Source organism: Anoplopoma fimbria, chromosome 3 (genome assembly GCF_027596085.1).
Source record: "Anoplopoma fimbria isolate UVic2021 breed Golden Eagle Sablefish chromosome 3, Afim_UVic_2022, whole genome shotgun sequence".
In the NCBI taxonomy this organism is placed as follows: domain Eukaryota; kingdom Metazoa; phylum Chordata; class Actinopteri; order Perciformes; family Anoplopomatidae; genus Anoplopoma; species Anoplopoma fimbria.
In genome coordinates, this window is record NC_072451.1 from 3,566,208 (window position 1) to 3,586,454 (window position 20,247).

Genomic DNA, 20,247 nt, shown 5'->3' on the forward strand with positions numbered 1-20,247 from the left:
TATTACCAAATGCAACGTTCTGTCATACAAATTGGTTTCGAAGAAAACTTACTCCTAATTTTTGGTGCGTTTTCCTACAAGAGTCCAGCAACACGTGTCAATTTCTGCTTGCAACATGAGTCCAGTCTTTTCAAAATAAAAGACGGCCAAGAAGCCAATGAGTGACGTCGCCATGGCTACGTCCACTTCTTATATACCGTCTACTGTTTTAATGCAACGAATATGTCCTTTAATGTTTTGTGATTCTGTCTGGATGACGTTGGGTCACGATGGTTTCCTTCACATCATTGACTCTCTGTCTCTTGTTGTTGTAATGTAACGTGACACCATATTGGCAGATTGCCTCATTGTTGTTGCCGCTCATATTTCAGTCACTTCCTGTTCACTTTCCCCCTCGTCCAATCAGCCGCTTTATACTGACTCCTGGACCGACTCCAGGAAGCTTTGAACTGTGAAACCCAGAGCTCCCGATCATTACACCAAACATTAGTCTCCATTCACGTCCAAGAGCTTTGAGAATGTTCCAGTGGTTGATGGTGTCGTGTGATCGTTTACATCACCCGTCGCTGTGGGCGGAGAGAATGATGGAGACTTTGAACCAGTTTAGAATAAATAAATGAACGCTCTCTGGAGGGTTGATGATTGGATTAGTGAGTGTGGCCTTTTTTTCAGACTGTAACTCTGTGATATATAAACAGAGTCTCCATACATTAACATGGGTCTAGTTGTTGAAAGAGTAGTGGTTATGAGGTATATTCGATTATTTATTAGTGTAATGCTATGGCCTGAAAATGGATGAATAAATCGATGAAATATATCGCAAGATTTTTATTTATTTTTTCTTAAAAAGAAACCAGACTGGAAAAAAACTTAAATTTAAAATAAATAAATAGAAGAAAAACACTTTTTTGACACTTTTAACAAAAAAAAGAATCATTCCTAACCTTGAATTTGAATTAATTGATAAAATCCTCAAACTGAAATCAAACTAGTTTTCGCCCGACACAGGAAAATTCATTTAGCATTAATAACAAATATGTACAACAGTCAAATATTTGAAAGGGCTGCCTTTAAAACGTACCTTTAGACATTACCAACCTTATAAAAAAATTAAGTTTAATTAATAATTTGTCTTTTGTGATGGATTATGTCCCTAATAATCTGGTACATTGGTACATCTGTGATGCAGTATTTTTTTTTACGATAAATTAGTAATAATCTATCAAATCAGCCAATAACTGCTGTTATGTTCTAAACACACTTTTTTCAATAAGTAACTTTAAAGCCCAGTCGTATTAAATGACTAATGGCTTCACTTGAAAAGCGTCCTTGAAGTTAACCACTTCCTGTTTTTCCGCTCTAGCTTTATAAGCTCCGTATAAAAGCACCAGGAGATGAAGGTCAGCAGACTTTCTGTTTCTCTGTAGTTCCTCAGATCTTCTCACTCGGAGCTGAATTCCATTTAACCTGTCTGGTTCACTAACACGCACTCAGCAGCCCCCCCGCCGCTCCGCACCCTAACGTGGCAGCTAATTGCAGGATCCATAATGAACGCTTGAAAAAGCCGCCACTCCGGAAAGGTTGCCCCGGCAACAGGCCGTTGATACGAGGAGTAATGAAGCTGATTAATCTCCAGACCCCCGGGGGGGTTAGTCGAGAAATAAACTCTGGAGGTGTTAAGGTGTTGTTTGATTGGTCTGATAGGTCTTTACAGAGCTCCCAGGGTACCCTACACCCTATGTAAACCATCTGAGCGGGGGCTCCTGGGAAATGAAGTCCCTAAAGTTTAGTTTTCTTAGTCTGATGAGGGAAAAGTGTTCTCACAGGTAATGATGGTGGAGGGCGTAAACAATTTATGCAAGTTTGAAATAACAAGGTGGAATGTTTCTTTTGTTTCACACAACCTGCCATTAGATGTTTTTTGCACTGGAGATTTAGACATTTTCTTCTATTTTGCTTCATTCAGATTGCAAAAAACAGCAGTGATTTTCTTTAGCGAAAATAATAGGTTTTGCCATTTGGACGCCACTCCCCCATGATGAAGTAGAAAAAGGAGTAAGAGCGTTCATGTTTTCATTAACGGCAGATTGGCGCCCATTCAAAATATATCACAGTAATGTTACATAGCTTGCTTAAACACAGTAAATTAACATTGTGTTTAGTTTGCATGGAGAAATTCAAATTCAACTGACATTTTTGATGCATTAAACATTCATGTTTTACTTAATTAACTATATATTTAATTTTGTTTGATGCCAATCACTGAAGTTGAAGCATTTTTTCAAATTATTTGCCCTATTTCATGGTTTGTATCACACTTGTCTAAGATGTTAAGGTCTATTTATAAATGTCAGTTTGGGTGATATTTTTTGTTGCTAAGATGTATATATATATTAAGTTACAATCAAAATCAGCACCCTGAGTTTTAGTTTTCTTTCTATTCACATTTATTTATATTTATGGATCATGACCAAAAATTTGCAGGATATTTTGCGGAGAACTTTTAACTCAAAATCCATAATGATATTGTTTCTGCAAAAAACATTTAAAAGTAGTGCCCAGGTTCTGGAACGAAAATCTATTTCTAGACACTTATTTTTAGTTCACCTTGTGGCTTACTGGAAGAAAACATGAATGCCTTTTAGTTTATTAAGAACACGGAGAAGTGGTTCACTTCAGCCTCTTGTGGTTGAAATGAGTATTACAACAACAAACCTTTATAAAAAATTAACCCCCCCAAAAAAAGGTGTTTCATAGATTAAAAAATAATAAAAAGGCACGATTTCGAAAATGCATCAACATCATTTTTTGTTAAGGCTCCCATACAATTGTTTTACATATGTATTACAGCAGTTCATGGCAAAATAACATAAAAAAAAATACAATTTTATAAAATTTTGGGATTTTATTTTTGTCATTTGCAAATGCATTTTTTTGGTGGCTTTGTTTGCAGACTAATTTGGAATTAAGTCGAAATATTGTTGTTTTCGAACATTTTTAATTTTCATGACAGGGTTTCCTATAAGTATTATGGCTCTATTTCAGCATCTTGGCCTTCCCGTGTTTTATTTTTTATTTTCAATGTTTGAGCTGCATGAAGTTGGGTCTCATTGATCGTCTGTCGGAGGAGCTGGAAGCTGATTTGACCTTTCTGTCTGCTGCCCCTTCAGGCACAAAAGCTCTGACATTTCACCAAAGACTCTGTTCTATCGATCAGGACGAGACATTCACAGATCTGAGCACAGTTTGAACATTTTTACTGGTTTACTGGTGCTGTTAAAGAATTCTGCTCCAAGCGTGAAGTTACAAATGTAACCATAGCTCTATGATTTCTGAAGTCTTTTTATGTGTCTCAAAGTGAACTTTGTACTTTTTGTGAACTTGTATTTCATGAGCGTTGAGTACACAAAGATCTTGTCATGTTTTCAAAGATTGTTTTGGGTCTTCACGACAGAAATACAGGATTTTATCTGTAAAAAAAAAAGCAAAGATCTTCCGTTGCAATGAACTGTTTAGAGTGAGACCAGGATGATTGATACCATCGACCTTGGAGGAATAAAATCGTTCAAAACCTTGACTCTTTTATTTTTTACAAGTTTAATCAAATGTCAGTGAACACACCACGGTCAGACTAATTATTGACCGGTCGGCTGCTCGCTAACCGTTCCCGCTTTAACTTATTCGCCTCACGCCGCCCAGCCTTGACAATGATGACTCATCACTTCTTATTGACTCACAGGCTGCAGCTGGTAAATACTAATTCATGCCGGTCAATAGGAGATGACCTCTCTGTCTTTCTCTGAATCCAGAGTGAATTTGGATTTGTCTCACAGCTTGACGTGAGTCAGAGGAAGAGAAGAGAAAAATAAATTTTGTCAGCCAGATCGTCATTTATCACATGAAAAGCGGTGATGTTGAGTTTGGAAGGTGAATAAGGTAAAAGTTAAAAGGTCCTTTTTGTTATTTTTTTTTTGCTGTCAAGCTTCCAAAGCGTTCTGTGTTGAGAATAAAACCTTAAAGGTTACATCTCTCACTCTTTTATCTGAAGCATTTTTCTTTGGTCCAACCTGATGGCACCGCTTTATGACAGGAAGTCAGGAGGTCAGTGTGATTATTTGCTAACAGTCGTGTCTTTGTGGTGTTTTGCAGGAGTGTGTGGCTGCTGTGGGCCGCTGAGGCCGAGGTACAAACGCCTGGTGGACAACATCTTCCCCGAGGACCCAAAAGTAAGTCACTCTAAGCATCACACATCCTCAATTAAAGTGGCCCTATTATGCACTTTTCCCCTCTTCTTTAGTGTGTTATATAAATATTTGTACATATAAAAGGTCCGTAGAGTGTAATACCTGAAGTCCACGCCTAAAAGGAGTTACCCTCCCCCTCAGAAGCTCCTGAGCTCCTGAAACGGCTCCATTGAATTCTCTCCTTCACTTCCGTAACTTTATGAGGTCATAATGTAACTTTATGAGGTAACAATGTAACTTTATGAGGTCACAATGTAACTTTATGAGGTCACAATATAACTGTATGAGGTCATAATGTAACTTTATGAGGTCACAATGTTACAGAAGTGATGTAAAACTCCTTCCGGCTAGTTTGGCCCTCAAACAATAAAAGAGAGAGACGGAGCTGAAGCTTTTTTGAAATGTGAAATGTTGACCAATCACCATAGAGCGGGGCTAGCTGACCAATCAGAGCAGACTTTGCTTTCTGGAGGGAGGAGCTACAACGGAGTGTTTCAGAGAGAGGGTGAGAAGAGGTGCTGCAGGACAGAATGATGAGAAAAACAAGGAGGATTATGAGCATTAACACATGTAAACATGTTGTAACTGTAACTGCAGATAAAAATATTCACCGGGAAAATAGCATAATAGGGCCTGTTTAATTAAACCTACAAGGCCAAGATGTTATGTATGATTTCTGAGACCAATTGTACTCTAACGGCCAATAAGAATGTGGCCTTCTCTGACCAAAAACTGCCCTTTATTTTTATTTTTCTTCTTTATGTTCATCCCCATTACCAGTAGCATAAACAGGTGTTATTCTTCCTGTCTACATGGATAAGTAACTGTAGAAAAACGCTCTTTACCATTAAATCTGACACTCAGTGTTGCTGCATTAGATTATTATTTTGTGGCGGTCACAGTGTGGGCCTGTTAGCAGCGTATTAGCACTGTTTGGTGCCCGGTTGTTACCACAGATCGCCGTGGAGACCCAGTGACTCCTCCTCCTCCACCACAGAGCTTCTACAGAAATAATTGGACGACCACAGAGAAAAGCATGTGACGTGTCTTTGACAAGTCATTATCATCCATTTGATTTTCTCGACCCCTGTTAATTAATACGCTAAACGTGAACGCCGTTTGTTCTCGTATACACAAGGGAGCGTCATCCACCCCCCCCGTTAGTGTAAGCAAACGGGGTGCAGTGGGAAATCGTAAATGCTCGAATGGTCGAGACCTTGTCAATTTAATTATCACTTGATGAGAGCCTGAGGAGCTAAAAGCACTCAGGGGACCGCCGCTCTGGAATGAACTCCCTCCTCTTTATGTTTGACACCTGGTGGTTATATATTTATATTGGCTATTAATAAGTTTACAAAAAGGGAATTCATCCAGAGATAACTTTGTTTTATCATTCTGAGAGTAGAATCGTTAGAGAGGACGATTGAAAAGGGATAGTTCACCCCAAAATAACTTACTTATAATGCTATTTATCATCTGCATAGTTTTGGTGTTAGTTGCAGAGTTTCTATGATAAATGGAGACAGAATATAATGGACTTTACTGAAGGTTAAAGATAATTACTTGACTTTGGGAAGTTTGAAATGTATATTTTACACATAAATTGTTCTAGGAGTAGTGATCTTTCTTAGTTTTTTATATTTAGACTCCAGACTTTACTTTGATTTTACTAAGTATGGAACAAAACCACCTGCATCAAGAATGAAGAAGGTAAAAATAAGGTCTAGATGTATGGTTGGATCCAAAACTCAACGTGACAGTGACCAGTCAGATATATTCAATATTTTTCCAATGAAAAACAAACAAAACCAACAATGTTTTTCTCAATGTTTTCTGACTTCCTGTCTGTGGCTTTCAGCTCCAATCCCATTGGTTTCTACTGAAGACGTAAATCTTCAAATATAGAGTTTCATGTTTAAAAAAGTCTCAAACAAACAGGAGGAAAGCGTGGATTTGTTTTGGGACTACTTTCAGCGGTGGAATAATCCACGTTTGGTGTTCTAGTGAGTGAATACTACAGTAGCATGAATCTGGACCGCCCTGTTTGTGTTTCTCTTCAGGATGGCCTCAGTAAATCAGACATGGAGAAGTTGACCTTCTACGCCGTGTCGGCTCCAGAGAAGCTGGACAGGATCGGAGCTTACCTCGCCGAGAGGCTGAGCAGAGATGTGGTGCGGCACCGCTACGGGTGGGTCACTCCTTTCATCTTCAGTTTTACTTTTCTTTTGCCAAGAAAGATTGGAGTTTCCTATTAGTTTACATCCAATATATCATGGTCTGTTCAGGAAAAAGGTAATCCCTGTGATCTGTGACAGTGATGGGAACTTTTGAGCCAAATATCAAAACATATTTAATCCAGACGAAAGCAAAGAAGAGGGCGAGATTGAGTTTGTTTTGACGGAACATGTTGTGTCCAGACGGTAGGCGTTTTTCAGTTGTCCTTTTTTTACAGTACACTTTGTAGGCTAGGCAACGTAACAGATGGCATTGTTCTCATGAATGGGACCCAAAATGTAAAAAAATGTATGTGATCAGCTCTTCACCCAGCCTGTTTGAAACAGACAGCAACCTCCAATTCTGAAGACTGAATCCAATGCTGAAGTGTCTTAAAGCTGCATTCTCTCTCCTGTCCACCAGGGGGCGACTCCTCTGGTTGTATAGAAGTCTATGAGAAAATGACTCTACTTCTCTCTTGATTTATTCCCTCAGTAAACATTGTAAACATGAGTTTATGGTCTCAATCTCTAGTTTCAAGTCTTCTTCAATACAGCATGATGTTCATTTAGTAAATGATGCTCCATTTAGAGTCAAACAGACCATAAAGCAGGGGATGCTTTAGGGGCGGGGCTACACACTGATTGACAGGTCGACACCAGAGACGTATACGGCGTCTCTACGTCACTCCTCCTCAGTCCTAATATGGTCACATCCTGTTCATTGGTGTACAAAAAACAAGATGCCGACGGCCAAATCACCGAACTCGAGGCAGATATAGTGCTCCTAACTTATCTATTGATGGCATTATATGACAGTATATGACACTAGAATGAAAACCAAGCTCAAACAAGCCGGAGTTAAAAAGAGTTAAGAGACATTTAACATCACAGACTGAAGGAAACTCTCAAAGAAAGCTTCATTAAACTCATCAGAATGGGTTCTGTGAAATGAACACTTTTTCATTTCCGTCAACCTTTCTTCGCTTTCTCCTCCTGGAAAGTAATAAAAAAGATTTTTAAGAGAACAAAAAAATCTCTCATGTACTTCAGAAAGCAGACTGGCAGCACCGAATCAATACGGTGATTATAATAATGAATGGTGATTATACCTTCAGGAAACGGGGTTTCAATCAGATGCCATTTCTTATTCCAAGAAATCTGACGGTGAGGAGAACAAACGCCTCCCTCCCTCTTCCATCTGTAATCGCCCAATTGTCGTTTCAACGTCCGAATGAGTCGCCCTGAAACTCTCTGTCCACCCATCGACTCGTCCAAACGCTCAACTTTGTCACTCAGACCTCAAAGCTGTCGTTAGATTTGGCAAAGCTCTTTCTTCACAGATGGAGCGAAACTGATAAGTTTGACTGATGTCAGTGAATAGTCTACTTCTTTAAAAATATATATTATGAAATGTACAGTACTTACAAGTTACTAACCCTGACGCCAACCCACAGAGCTATACTTCAACATCCCACAGTAATAAACTCACATTATGGCAGTGGAACAAAACATATTGGTAATTGTACCAATATCAGTGTAAGAAACGATATCAAACGAAAATCAATATTGTGCATCTAATATTATGAGGAAAAGGCTGAGATAGTATATAACTATATAACTAACCCCGCCCCCTCCTGTGTTTAGGAATGTGGTGATCGCCATGGAGGCTCTGGACCAGCTGCTGATGGCCTGTCACTCTCAGAGCATCAAACCCTTCGTGGAGAGTTTCCTTCAAATGGTGGCCAAGCTGCTGGAGTCCAGAGAACCGGACCTGCAGGTCCTGGGGACCAACTCGGTAAGACGAAAACCTTCAGAAACATTGATGCAAAACATTAGAAAATGGGTTTTCATCTCAATGGAGGTTTTATTGATTTGTTTGTGAATTCAAATGCAATGAAATGCATTTTTCTTGGCTCTCTCATCCCATAAAAATGACACACAATATAAGAATACATAAGAGAAAATAACAGAAGACAACAACAGGAATTCTACAGTAATGAAATATAAATAAATAAATGAATAAATACATGATATATAACTAAATATAAATTAATTAATAAATACATATAAATAAATAAATATAAATAACTAAATATACAGAAATAAAAATAAATACATGATAAATAAATATTTATAAATAAATGAATATACAGAAATAAAAATAAATAAATAGGAACAAATAAAAATAAATAAATACATATAATTAAGTAAATAATATAAATAAATAAATAAATACATACAAAAAAATAAAAATAGATAAATAAATATAAATGAATGAATAAATGAATCGTGCAACAATACTTGCAGACATGCAGTGATGTCTTGACAGTGCATTCAGTTGATAGCTGTTGGTGAGCGTGGCTCCAGATATGATGCCATGAGGAGGAAGATGATAAGGATGAAGAGGAAGGAAAGAGGAGAAATGGATGTGGAAGTATTTTCTCTGTTGACATCCAGGAAGTTGTACAGCAAATGTTCATATTACAACAGCTTCTCTGAGCTGCCAAAATTCAAGCCAGAGAGGTCAAAATGAAAGCTGAAGAAATATTGTTTATTAGTTGCTTGTTTACTGGAGCAAACATGTTTCATGAACCTTTAATCAGCTGGTAATTAAATTAATCAAACATGATGTATTTTAGTTTTGTTCTCCAGACATGCACGTACACGGACAACACAATATAAAAGCGTAAATGAATGACGTTGCGAAGGTAAAATACATCCATGTTTAAATTAAAAAAAGAAATAAGCTAGTGAGATATTAAGTTTAAATAGATTGTGTTTGTCAACAGATTGGTGTTAAAGAAAAAATACATGAATTCACTTGTATTTTTCATCACAAAGCAGTTTAAGATTCTGTATTCGTGCAGGTTGTTTATTAAAAATGAGAGAACCTCATTTGCTGTGAAACCACAATTACCATAAAGCCACAGTAAGACTCTCCACCCGGCTGTGGCCCAGGGGTTGATGCCGGTGGTTAAATACCTAATTTAACTCTGGCGGTGCGAGGACCCTTTACCACATCCTGAGAAAGACTAATTATTATTATTATTATTATTAGCCCACCATAATCCTCCAGCAAATGTCAGCCTCATCTCATCCTTCCAAGTCTTCTGAAGGTGAACACAAAGTTTTTTTTAGTTTTTTTTTTACCCTTCCTATTCTGAGCCCGTCGTCCTCCTCGCCATTGTTGGCGGTTCGTCTGAGCAGGAAACGGAGCCGTGGGTTTGGATGTGGAGGCCTTTGCATTATTTATGTGTGGTATTTAGAGTCTGACAGGGGGGGAGGGAGGATGCAGTGACAGGTAGGGGTGAGTTGCGTGGTGGTGGTGGTGGTGGTGGGGGGTGCAGACCTCCTTTAGGTGAGAGCCGTGTTAATTAACTTTCCGTTTAATGTCGCCGTTTTGGTTTTAACATCCGAGCCGAGGAGAAGGGAGCGTTTGTGTTTGTTCCGTCGGGTAATTATCCGTTTAAAGAGTTTTTGTTTGAGACGACTGCACAACACAGAGCTCAACACATTACAGCAGTTTGGTTTAAAAAGGCTGTTTGCGACTAATTAGTTCCAAACATCACAGGTTTGAGGTTTTTTGTGGAGACTCGTCTGCAGAGCTGCTCACAGGAATCCATCAGCAATGTCCAGTCAGGTGATCAGACAGGTTGGAAACCAAACAACAGATTATGCAGATGATCTAAGCCACTATGATAGGAGGTCAAACTGAAAGCGAGCCCACCTGAAACGTTGCTAATAATCATAAGAACAACTACAGGAAGTACAGAAGGTCAAAGTGAAACACAAAGTGTTTTTTTTTTTTTTACTGTGATGAATCTTTATAAAAAGACTGTGTGGTCATTTATTTAATTGTTCAGCTTTGTTTTCTTTTCTTTAATTAATTTATTTGTCTTACTTGTTGGATTATGCACGCATGCCGTCACTTAGCAACCAAAACCTACGCTCTGTGATGACGATGATGATGATGATGACGATGACGATGAAGCCTCACTGACTAAACTAAACAAAGTCAAAACAAAGATAATTGGATTTCCAGCAGCAGTGGGACAGATGTTACAGCTCCAGTTAGTCCTGAACTACAATGATTGATGAACATTTCCTCCATAAATTTACTGCAGATTGATATTTCCACTGCTCTACATTCACAACAATGAATTTGAAGCATGTGGACGGCCTCTAAAACTGTTCACTCCTGCAAAGTGTGATCTTTACCTTCAGCTGGATGTTTGAGAACAAACCCTCATTTGAATCTCTGAACGGTTTTTTTTTTTTTTACCCAAATGCACCCTGGGACTCATAGTTAACTCCTCCCCTTCAGTTTTTATGTCCGATAATCTGTACCTTTTGACTTTTTATCAACAAAAATCTGTTTTTTCAGAAAGTTTCATATCCATCCAAGACATGGAAGAGCTTCAACTGTTAAAAAAAAAAATATTGGAAAATGTAGATTCTATAACTCTAATAGTAAATGCTATACGAATGGCCAGACGGTGGCGCTGTGGGTTCCAGATTCACAGCTTGTGATTTAACTTTTACATTAAATGTCGCTAAAATCTATCCAGTAACTTTTAAGAGACACAAAGGGCGGATGTGATGAATCATTCTGTAAGTACATTACATTCAAGTTTTTAATTAATGTGACTTGTTTTTCCATCTTAAAACAGAAATGCTTTTCTATTTTTACCCTGCACAGCGTGTGTGTGTGTGTGTGTGTGTATGTGTGTGTGTGTGTGTGTGTGTGTGTGTGTGTGTGTGTGTGTGTGTGTGTGTGTGTGTGTGTGTGTGTGTGTGTCTGGGCTGCCAGCCATTTGCTGTTTCCACATTTATCTGCAAGTTAACTTTATCAGAAGGAATTGGCAGACTGCGACGGCCAGAAGTGTCTCTCCCTCCACCCCGTCTCAGTGGAGGAGACACTCATCAGTCGTCAGTCATGAAGCCACTGAGTCAGAAACACAGGGAGTTTATTTATAGGCCGCGCCAGAGAAAATCTCTATTTCCATTCGTCTGTTCAATCTTCTTCCCATTTTCCTCTCTTTTCTATTTGGTTAGCTCCCTGGTCAGATTTCTGGAAAATAAAACGTTCTTGGATAGCTTTAGTGAGTTTAAAAGGGGGGGATGTGTGAGATCTGGCAACATGCTCCAAACAAATATGAATCAGTTTTACTGCTGTATCTATGCAACCAAAGTTCACTTATTTAAAAAAAAGACAACCACATAATAAAAGCAGGGCAAGAATTAGCTAAATCCAACCAAACTGCTGAAACTCTGAGTCAATCAGAATAACAATGTTGACTTATGATCTTAATATGTGACGTCGGCCTAAAGTTTACGTCAACCATCTGTGTGTAAACCTCAGAATAACTGTAGGTCTAAATGCTGCAGCCTCCTTTATGCACACAACATTTCCCTTCAATGACGTGCTGGATGCATCCTACCAAACAAATCTGCAATAATCAAAATACCATAGACTGGTGGGCCAGTTAATCCAAACTTTAATCATTAAAATTATACATTTTTGAACCCCAAATTGCTTTGAAACATTTATATAACATCAGACCATGATAACTTTTCCTTATATGAGATGTATGATTATTTGTCTGTAACACAACACACAAACACAATGCACACATTGAACATAAAGTCAAAAAGACATTAACAATGTAATGAACACTCATTAGCACTGCTTCTCCTTTAGCTCTGTCACACTCTGACTCTGAGAACAGTTCAAATCACTTTCAAGTCTAATCGATTTGAATAAACTAATTATTTAAGAGTCCAGTCTGCTGACACATTATTGCTTTACATAATTAGGATTGTTTTGACTTCTGTTCTGGCCTCCGACGAGCTTTAATGTAAATGCTATATACTTTCAATGATACTTATGTCGACGTTGTCTTCTTAGGAAATGAAGTGGCCTCAATGTTAATCAGCAGATATTACAATTTGTGTACAAAAGTGTTGTTGAGAGAGTTTTATTTCCCTCCTTCCACCTTGGCACAATTACATAAACTGTGGATTTAAGGATAGACGTTCTAGTATTGTCTCATTGGCAAGCAAAATAAATATTTCTGATCCTCCAAACTGCTGTTAACTTCCTCTTTTGTGCTTCCTCTTCACAAACTGTCACCTACTGACGAGAGGGAGGTGAAGAAAGGACCCTTATGGTGGGGAAACAGGAAATGAAGTGATGTTAGATGGGAGTGTAGGAAGGGCCTCAGATAATGAGTGGAATGTTTTTTAAAGGTGTAATATGCTGCACTTACTGTAGGAAGGAACTACCAATGTGGTCGTACGGGTTTAGAGGTATCAAAATGGAAACATGCATGATGAATATGAAATGTTGTATGACATAGTTGCAGGGAACTTTGGATAAGAGGCAATGAAGGAATTCAAAGAAACTGAATTTGGTCAAAATTGAAAGCAGAGTTTTGTCTTATTTGGAAAATCTGACAATTTTCTGGAACAAATACTGCTATTTAAGACTGTCTTCACGTTTTTTCCGTATAAAGAAATGTCAGAAAGTCTAAACTCTGTGCTCGGTGAAGCTTCAGACGTCTTACAGCCGCCATTCAAACCTACAGGGAACAGAGGTAAAAGAGGAGGATTTCCACTTTGGAGTAAACCTCATCTTTGGCCACATAATTGGAAAAACATCTAGTTTTTTAATTGACTTCCGTGTTTATAAATTCTAAATGTGCTTTTGCTGTAAAGAGCGATGGATAATGATCGACTTAACCAAAGTGCCCATGTCTGTGTAAATGGATTTTACTCTTTACCACTTGTTATATAATCAGTATGCATAGATTAGTAAAAAAAAACATTCCATTACACAGGACTTTTTAATGCCTCGCTTCTTTTTTATTTTATTTAAATTGAGCTCTTTAATTTTGCCCGAAGGGAAGACAAACGAATTGTTCTGGTGTTTGTATCAGCCTTTCATTTCCTCACTGAAGAGCCTCCTAACTGCTTTGCCTCTAGGCGTCGGTGAGGCATGAAACATGTTGCTTTTTCGTTAGTCGCGTATACGTGATGAAACCTCGGCTGCAGGTATAATTACCAACCTCTTCACTTAAAGCATTTATCCTCTTGACGTGAAAACGCTTCAGACGTCTGTTCAAGTGTAATGGAAATGTTTTCAAACTGCTGCAAGTTTTGTTTTTTTGCATGCTGAGAATGATCCAGATACAAAAACGTGAGACCACAAAACTTTCTTTACAAAGAAAGTGTAAAGGAAAAATATTCGCACATTCGTAGCCACAATACGTAATTACCAACCAATTAATAAACAATAATTTACCAACGTTACGACATGTCTTTTTCAGTGTTAATGTTATTTCACATTACACTGCATTCATTTGGTGGATGCATTTATTCAAAGTGACCTACAATACATGCCTTCAACCTCCAACAGGTGAAGGCTTGCTATTTTATTTTATTTTATTTTTTTATATTTTTTGATATATTTCTTTTTATAATATTTTATTTTATGATATATATATATATTTTAATTTATGATATTTCATTCAATTTTATTTTATTCTTATATTTTTTCATGATATGTTATATTTTATTTTGATATTTTATTTCATGATATTTTATATATTTATTTTATGTTATTTTATAAAAAATGTATGATATTTTTTTTATGATATATATTATTTTCATGTTATTGTATGATTCTTTTTTATTATATTTTATTTATATTTTTTATTTATATTTTTATGATTTTTTATGATTTTTTTTTGATACATTTTCTTATGATACATTTTTTTTCATGTTCATTTATATATATATATATTTTTTTAAAAATATAATAAAATAACATAAAATAAGATTAAATATTATTGTTATTGTTTTTTTCATGTTATTTTATGATATTTTATTTTATATTTTTTTATGATATTTTTTCAAAAAAAAAAATTATGATATATATATATATTTTTTAATTAAATATCGATTATATTTATCGATTTTCTAATTTACAATAAACACTCATTGGATATAAATAGATCATGAATATTGGAAGAGTTAGAATTTGGACCTGATGGTGGAGCTACATGTGAGTGATTACATTTCACGATTACAAATCCATTAAATTTCGTACAAATATTTATTGTCCCCACAATATTATTTGTTGTAAAAATTCATATAGTTGATGTTGAGATATTTCCTTCTGAACCAAAGAGCTGGAACGGCCACTGATATCCAATCAATCCAATCCACTGTGATTCCGTGGAAGGTCTACATAATCTGTGCTCTTTGTTTTAAACATCTGTGATTTCTTACCGCCATCGTTGTGATTAGACCTCTATAAGTCTCCAGCTCCTGGATTCCCTCCTCTGCCTCAGTACCGCAGTAACACGTTTGGTAAAGCTAAAGTGGAACCACTTTCCTGTTCTCCAGCTGTCGGTGTACCTCGCTCCATCTGAGCCATTACCATCCAGGAGAGGTTAGGTACAAAATGGGAGAAAATTACCAGGCAGAACGGCCGGGGGTTTTTTTGGTCGCCATTGCCTGACCTGTTCAGAGGCAATTTGTTGCAGTGGACAATGATAGGGTAGCGATAAGCACTCCTCGAGCTCAGCTGACGGAGCGGAGGGAGAGATGAGGCCTCTCCAGAGGACACTCTATGCCCGTTTGGAGGGAGCAAATTATAGGCTGGACCCAAAGGGGGCGGCTCTCTAATGCTCATTATCTTCATCACCGGCGCCTCCAGCTCATCGCCATGCAGAAGAATGTCACGTTGTTTTTTATTCTCTACAAACATCCTGCACGTCATTGTGTTGTCAGTGGCCTAGAGCAGCTACACTGGAATGATTTGTTCTGATCTGAGGTAGCTCAGAGATGGATTGATGACAGAACCAATGCTGAAGAACGGATCTGCCAATATGAAGTCCATGTTCGATATTTATCAAGCAGAATCATTTTTCTACTTCTACTGTCTTTTTTCATGTGTTGCACAAAGTTAGCTGTGTGATGGACAGACTGTAAAACTGATTAGATAGTGAACTTGATGTGCAGAATTTCCAAAAAGATGTCTCCAACAAAAAATGAATGGAACTCAACGAATCTAGCATGCAGACTGGTATGTTATGTTATCAGAGATGTTGAACCATGACTGAGATCGGTCCCACTGCCGGAGACATCTGAGCGTGAAGCTAAAGACCGGGACACTGTTGTGGACACTGGGGACATTTCAGCAGCATTCAAAATATGATTTGGGTTTTGAAACATGATTCTAACAGCTTCAAACGACTATTATAATATACAGAATATTTTATCAGACAATGTTTACCTTCTAGATTAAAGTGTCCTTCATTCTTAACGTTTTTTACTTTAAAATAGTCGACCAGACTAAGATTAAACTTCCGTTTTAAATGTCTTTGAAAGTAGTCGTTAGGAAAATCCTTAGTTAAAAGTTACGTGAACATTTTAATCACAACAAGGAATGAATTGGCAATTTGTACATTTTCTAAAGGTGTATTGGTCGCCTTTCAATGGGTATAATAGTTTAAAGTTTAGAGAATACTAAAGATCCTGAGGAAAAAGTCTCAATTACAAATCCGTCTGCTACTTCAGCTCCATGGATCTATCAACACACAGCACAGTTGACAAAAGACACTAATGGACGTCTTCCCCCTCTCCCTGTCTTCTCTTATAGTTCGTGAAGTTCGCCAACATTGAGGAGGACACGCCGTCTTACCACCGACGCTACGACTTCTTTGTGTCCCAGTTCAGCGCCATGTGCCACTCCACTCACGAAGATCCAGAGACCAGAACCAGGTAAGAAGACGGAGACATTTCTCACAGAGACGTGTGTCTTTTGAGCTGTTTTAGACAATCCATATTGACCAAAGCATGGACTGAAATCAACTAATCCCTTTTCCTAGTTGTCATTTTATTCCACTAATGTTTAATTCATTACATTTATTACATAATTCATTACATTTATTACATAATTCATTACATTTATTGCATAATTCATTACATTTTGCTACGGAGGAAATCCTGTGAAGACTTTCTAGACAGTTTTTCTGGCACTGAGACTCTTTTTCTAAACAGTTTTAAAGGAACATTGCTCAGGATTCAGGGAGATCTATTGGTATTAATAGAATATTCAAATTAAAACAGTTGTGTGTATGAATGGTTTTGTTTTCATTTGCTTGTGTCCAATTGGTGCAGAGTGCGTCCTGTCTGTTCTGTTGAACTTCTTGCATTGGTTAATATGCCAGATGAAAACACAGTTCATCTTTAATCAAGTTTTGAGTTTCTTAACTGGATTCCAGTAATTAAAAAAAGATCCCTTCTAGTTGAAAACAAGATGGCTCATTAGTTACTGATTAAATCTACAGAGTGGCTCAATCATTCATAAAAAATGAAATAAAAACTAGTGTAGATTTTTTCATTATCTTCATTTCAAAAGCAAAATAACAATGTTAATATTGTCCCAGAAGAGAAGCGGTCCATAACAAAATGATGAATTGTTTAATCAGTCTTTTCCTCCCGGAGCAGTCGTTAACGCCGAGCTGATTGATCATTGATACGGCAAATAGTTTCTCTTCATGGGCTGGAATTGAGCTTGCCTTTTTCATATTTCTTTTTATTATTATGAAGACATTTTCCGTCCACTTTCAGAAACAACCCCCCCTTTTTAATGCAGTGGTGGACCGTGCCAGCAGCTCATCCCGGTGGGGGAGGGGCTGTAACACCGGTCTCCTCCCACTTCAATCCTGTGATTACAGATTAGATATATCTCTCCACCTGATATCCATACTTCATGGATCTCCCCCCCCCCCCCACTGAGAAACCACTGCAGGAGAGACTCACTGCACTCCGATTTGAAATAGGAGCGTTTGAAAGACACCGATGATGAATTGTGAGGAACAAGAGCGGCTTAAATGATGTGAGAACTTGAGGTGATTTGGGATTACCTGCCTGTCATTGTGAAAAGGAAACAATCCCCGTTCATTTCTGTTTTTGAAGCAGGGTCTCGTTTTTTTGTTACTATGGCATCTTTCCTATTAGCAATAAGACATATTATACTCAAAATAATGAGATTTAGAAAAAAACAAAACCCAGCGGCGAGAAATGAGCAGAAAGACGATCAGAGTTTTTATTTTTTTTGGAGGAAATAAAAGCAGATGGAGGCAGCACCAATCTGAGGCTGAAGGAAGCAGATCATGCGAGAGTGAAGTGTGATGAACAGCCACCTTTAGAGACAAGAGTAGAATACAAATCTAATCGTCAAGATCAGAACTTGAGGACTTGAAATAACAAATGTGCTTATAGACGGGGAAAAAGATCCCATGGAACCCTGTGTATCTTAATGCAAAGTCTTAAAAAGACGAGTCTACGCTGACGATACATTGTTATACTGAGAGATGAGTTGAACATCTTGAGGGTAGACAAAATATTAGCAACATCATTTTAACACAATTTAGGACTGATATAGAAAATGATGCAATCAGCCCACAGCAGAGTGTGGGTAAAGCATCAGTTTGTTTAATTTGACCTATTTATCAGCTGGCTAGTTGGCTAGCTGCTTTGCTAACCCCACCATGCTTTCCTGCTACACCTACAGCCTCGGTGGTCTGCTTATATGGTCCTGTTTGTTAATGTTAACTTTCCAAAAGAAAAAAACACTCCAACAAAACTTACTAGCCAGCGTTTACCAACTTGTTTTGAGAATTATTCGCTCTTAATTTATGCTCCGCCCACAAACATCTTCACAAACAGAACCTACAAAAAAGGTGTCTATTGGCGCTAATCATTGTCATTGGGACTGTTTTTTATAATTTTGTGCCAAATATCTGCGTATTACTTCATTTAAATACGTGCAAATAACACAAGAGCACCAAGACATTGCATGTTCATTGTAATACAGTTAAAGGTGCATTTCACGATTTCTTTTTCTCTTATTTGTGCAATTTTAGTGGCCACAAAAGCAGCACAATCCTTTTGTGAAATGGCTCCAGAGTGTATTGGCTCAGTGATTAATTATCCACCCAGTATAAAGTTAAAAATGAGTCCGTTCAAGCTCAATTCTCCATTGTTTTTAGGGCAGAGAAACTCTTCCAGACGCATTGTTAAGCTGATAAAAATAGCCTGGCGGCGGTGCCTCTCTACCAGACGCCTTCTTCCTCTGAACGCAGCACTCTGACTCTGAGACGGATGATCAGTGTGTTAGAACAATACCTGCAGACTTCTCTCTCTCATTCACTGTGAACATAACCTCCCTCCTCTTGTGTCACTGCATTTATTTGCAGAAATGTGACTGCAGCAGCTGAGACCCCTTTGTGCATATTTGTGCATAGAAATATAACTTTTAATCAATAACAATACAAGTTGCAAAGTCTAACTGTCACTGCGTTTGGCTCTCGGCGCTGATCTTTGTGAATTTAACAGTTTTTCCAATGAGGCTCATTTGCATAGAAATGGGCCAATTTTTGCACCGAATGAATTCATATTACCTCATTTAAATATGTGCTAATAGCACAGGAGCTACAATCAGTTTAATTGATTATTTGTTGCAGCCATAATGTTTACACCTATACCCAACCTGAATGGGCTTATGAGACAGCGTGCACATAGATTGTCTACAATAAAAGTCCAAAACTCTTGTTTGGAGTGATGATATGTTGGAGCTCCTACTTGGTGTGTAACGGTACCGGTACTCCCCACTGACGTCAGGACAGCAGAGTCGCTGCCCATCTTTCGGCGCAGGCTGAAAACTCACCTCTTCATGAAGTACTACCCTGAGCCTTCCTCGTAGCACTTATTGCATTCATATTAGTTTGTTGCACTTATCCTATTCGTATTAGTCTGTTGCAATTATTGTTTTCGTATTTGTTTATTGCACTTATCCTATTCGTATTGTTTTGCACTTATCCTATTCGTAGTAGTTTGTTGCACTTATTGTATTCGTATTAGTCTGTTGCAATTATTGTTTTCATAGTAATCTGCCTCTGCACTATACTTTTATGCTCTGGTTTATGCTTTAAGATGCTTGTTTAAGAAAGGAGATGCACTTATGACTTCTGGTGACTAGTAGTTCTCTTGAATACCTATGTTGAATACACTTCCTGTAAGTCGCTTTGGACAAAAGCGTCTGCTAAATGACTGTAATGTAATGTAATAATGTAATAATGTAATGTAATAATGTAATGTAATGTAATAATGTAATGTGTGCGTGTCAGGATCCGTGTGGCCGGGATCAAAGGTCTGCAGGGCGTCGTGAGGAAGACGGTGAACGACGAGCTGCAGGCCATCATCTGGGAGCCTCAGCACATGGACAAACTGATCCCCTCCATGCTGTTCAACATGCAGGACAGCGAAGACCTGGACAGGTACTGCACACACACACACACACACACACACACACACACACACACACACACACACACACACACACACACACACACACACACACACACACACGAATATAGTACGCACAAATACTGCGTTCAGTCTGGGACGGCTGTAGCCAAAGGTATTACTAGGACTCATTATTCTACATCTTTGAAGTGAAATCTCTCAAGAAAATATTTGATTTCCTGGACGATTAACCCTCTGAACCCCAAATCTCTTTCATTGAGGTTTTTTTTTACTCTCTGTGGACTTGTTTTTCACTGCAATGTCTATGCACCTCTATGGAAACAACACAATCAGTGGCTAGAAGTAGAGAGAACTCTAACATGTCTTTAGTGCAGAATGACACAATTATAATGACATAAATCATAAAAAAAAGGAAAAAATGCAAAATTCTATTTTGCAACAATGGA

At 37.9% G+C, this 20,247-nt stretch overlaps 1 protein-coding gene across 1 annotated transcript in view; it reads left to right on the top strand.

The window, feature by feature from the left end:
• The window catches only part of efr3a (EFR3 homolog A (S. cerevisiae)), a 104,138-nt gene that overhangs the window by 31,162 nt on the left and 52,729 nt on the right, over positions 1 to 20,247 (top strand). The window contains exons 3-7 of the mRNA XM_054624390.1: positions 4,150 to 4,226; positions 6,305 to 6,432; positions 8,105 to 8,255; positions 16,128 to 16,249; positions 19,663 to 19,812. Of these exons, the coding sequence (XP_054480365.1) occupies positions 4,150 to 4,226; positions 6,305 to 6,432; positions 8,105 to 8,255; positions 16,128 to 16,249; positions 19,663 to 19,812 (628 nt within the window). The remainder of the gene's footprint in view (positions 1 to 4,149; positions 4,227 to 6,304; positions 6,433 to 8,104; positions 8,256 to 16,127; positions 16,250 to 19,662; positions 19,813 to 20,247) is intronic.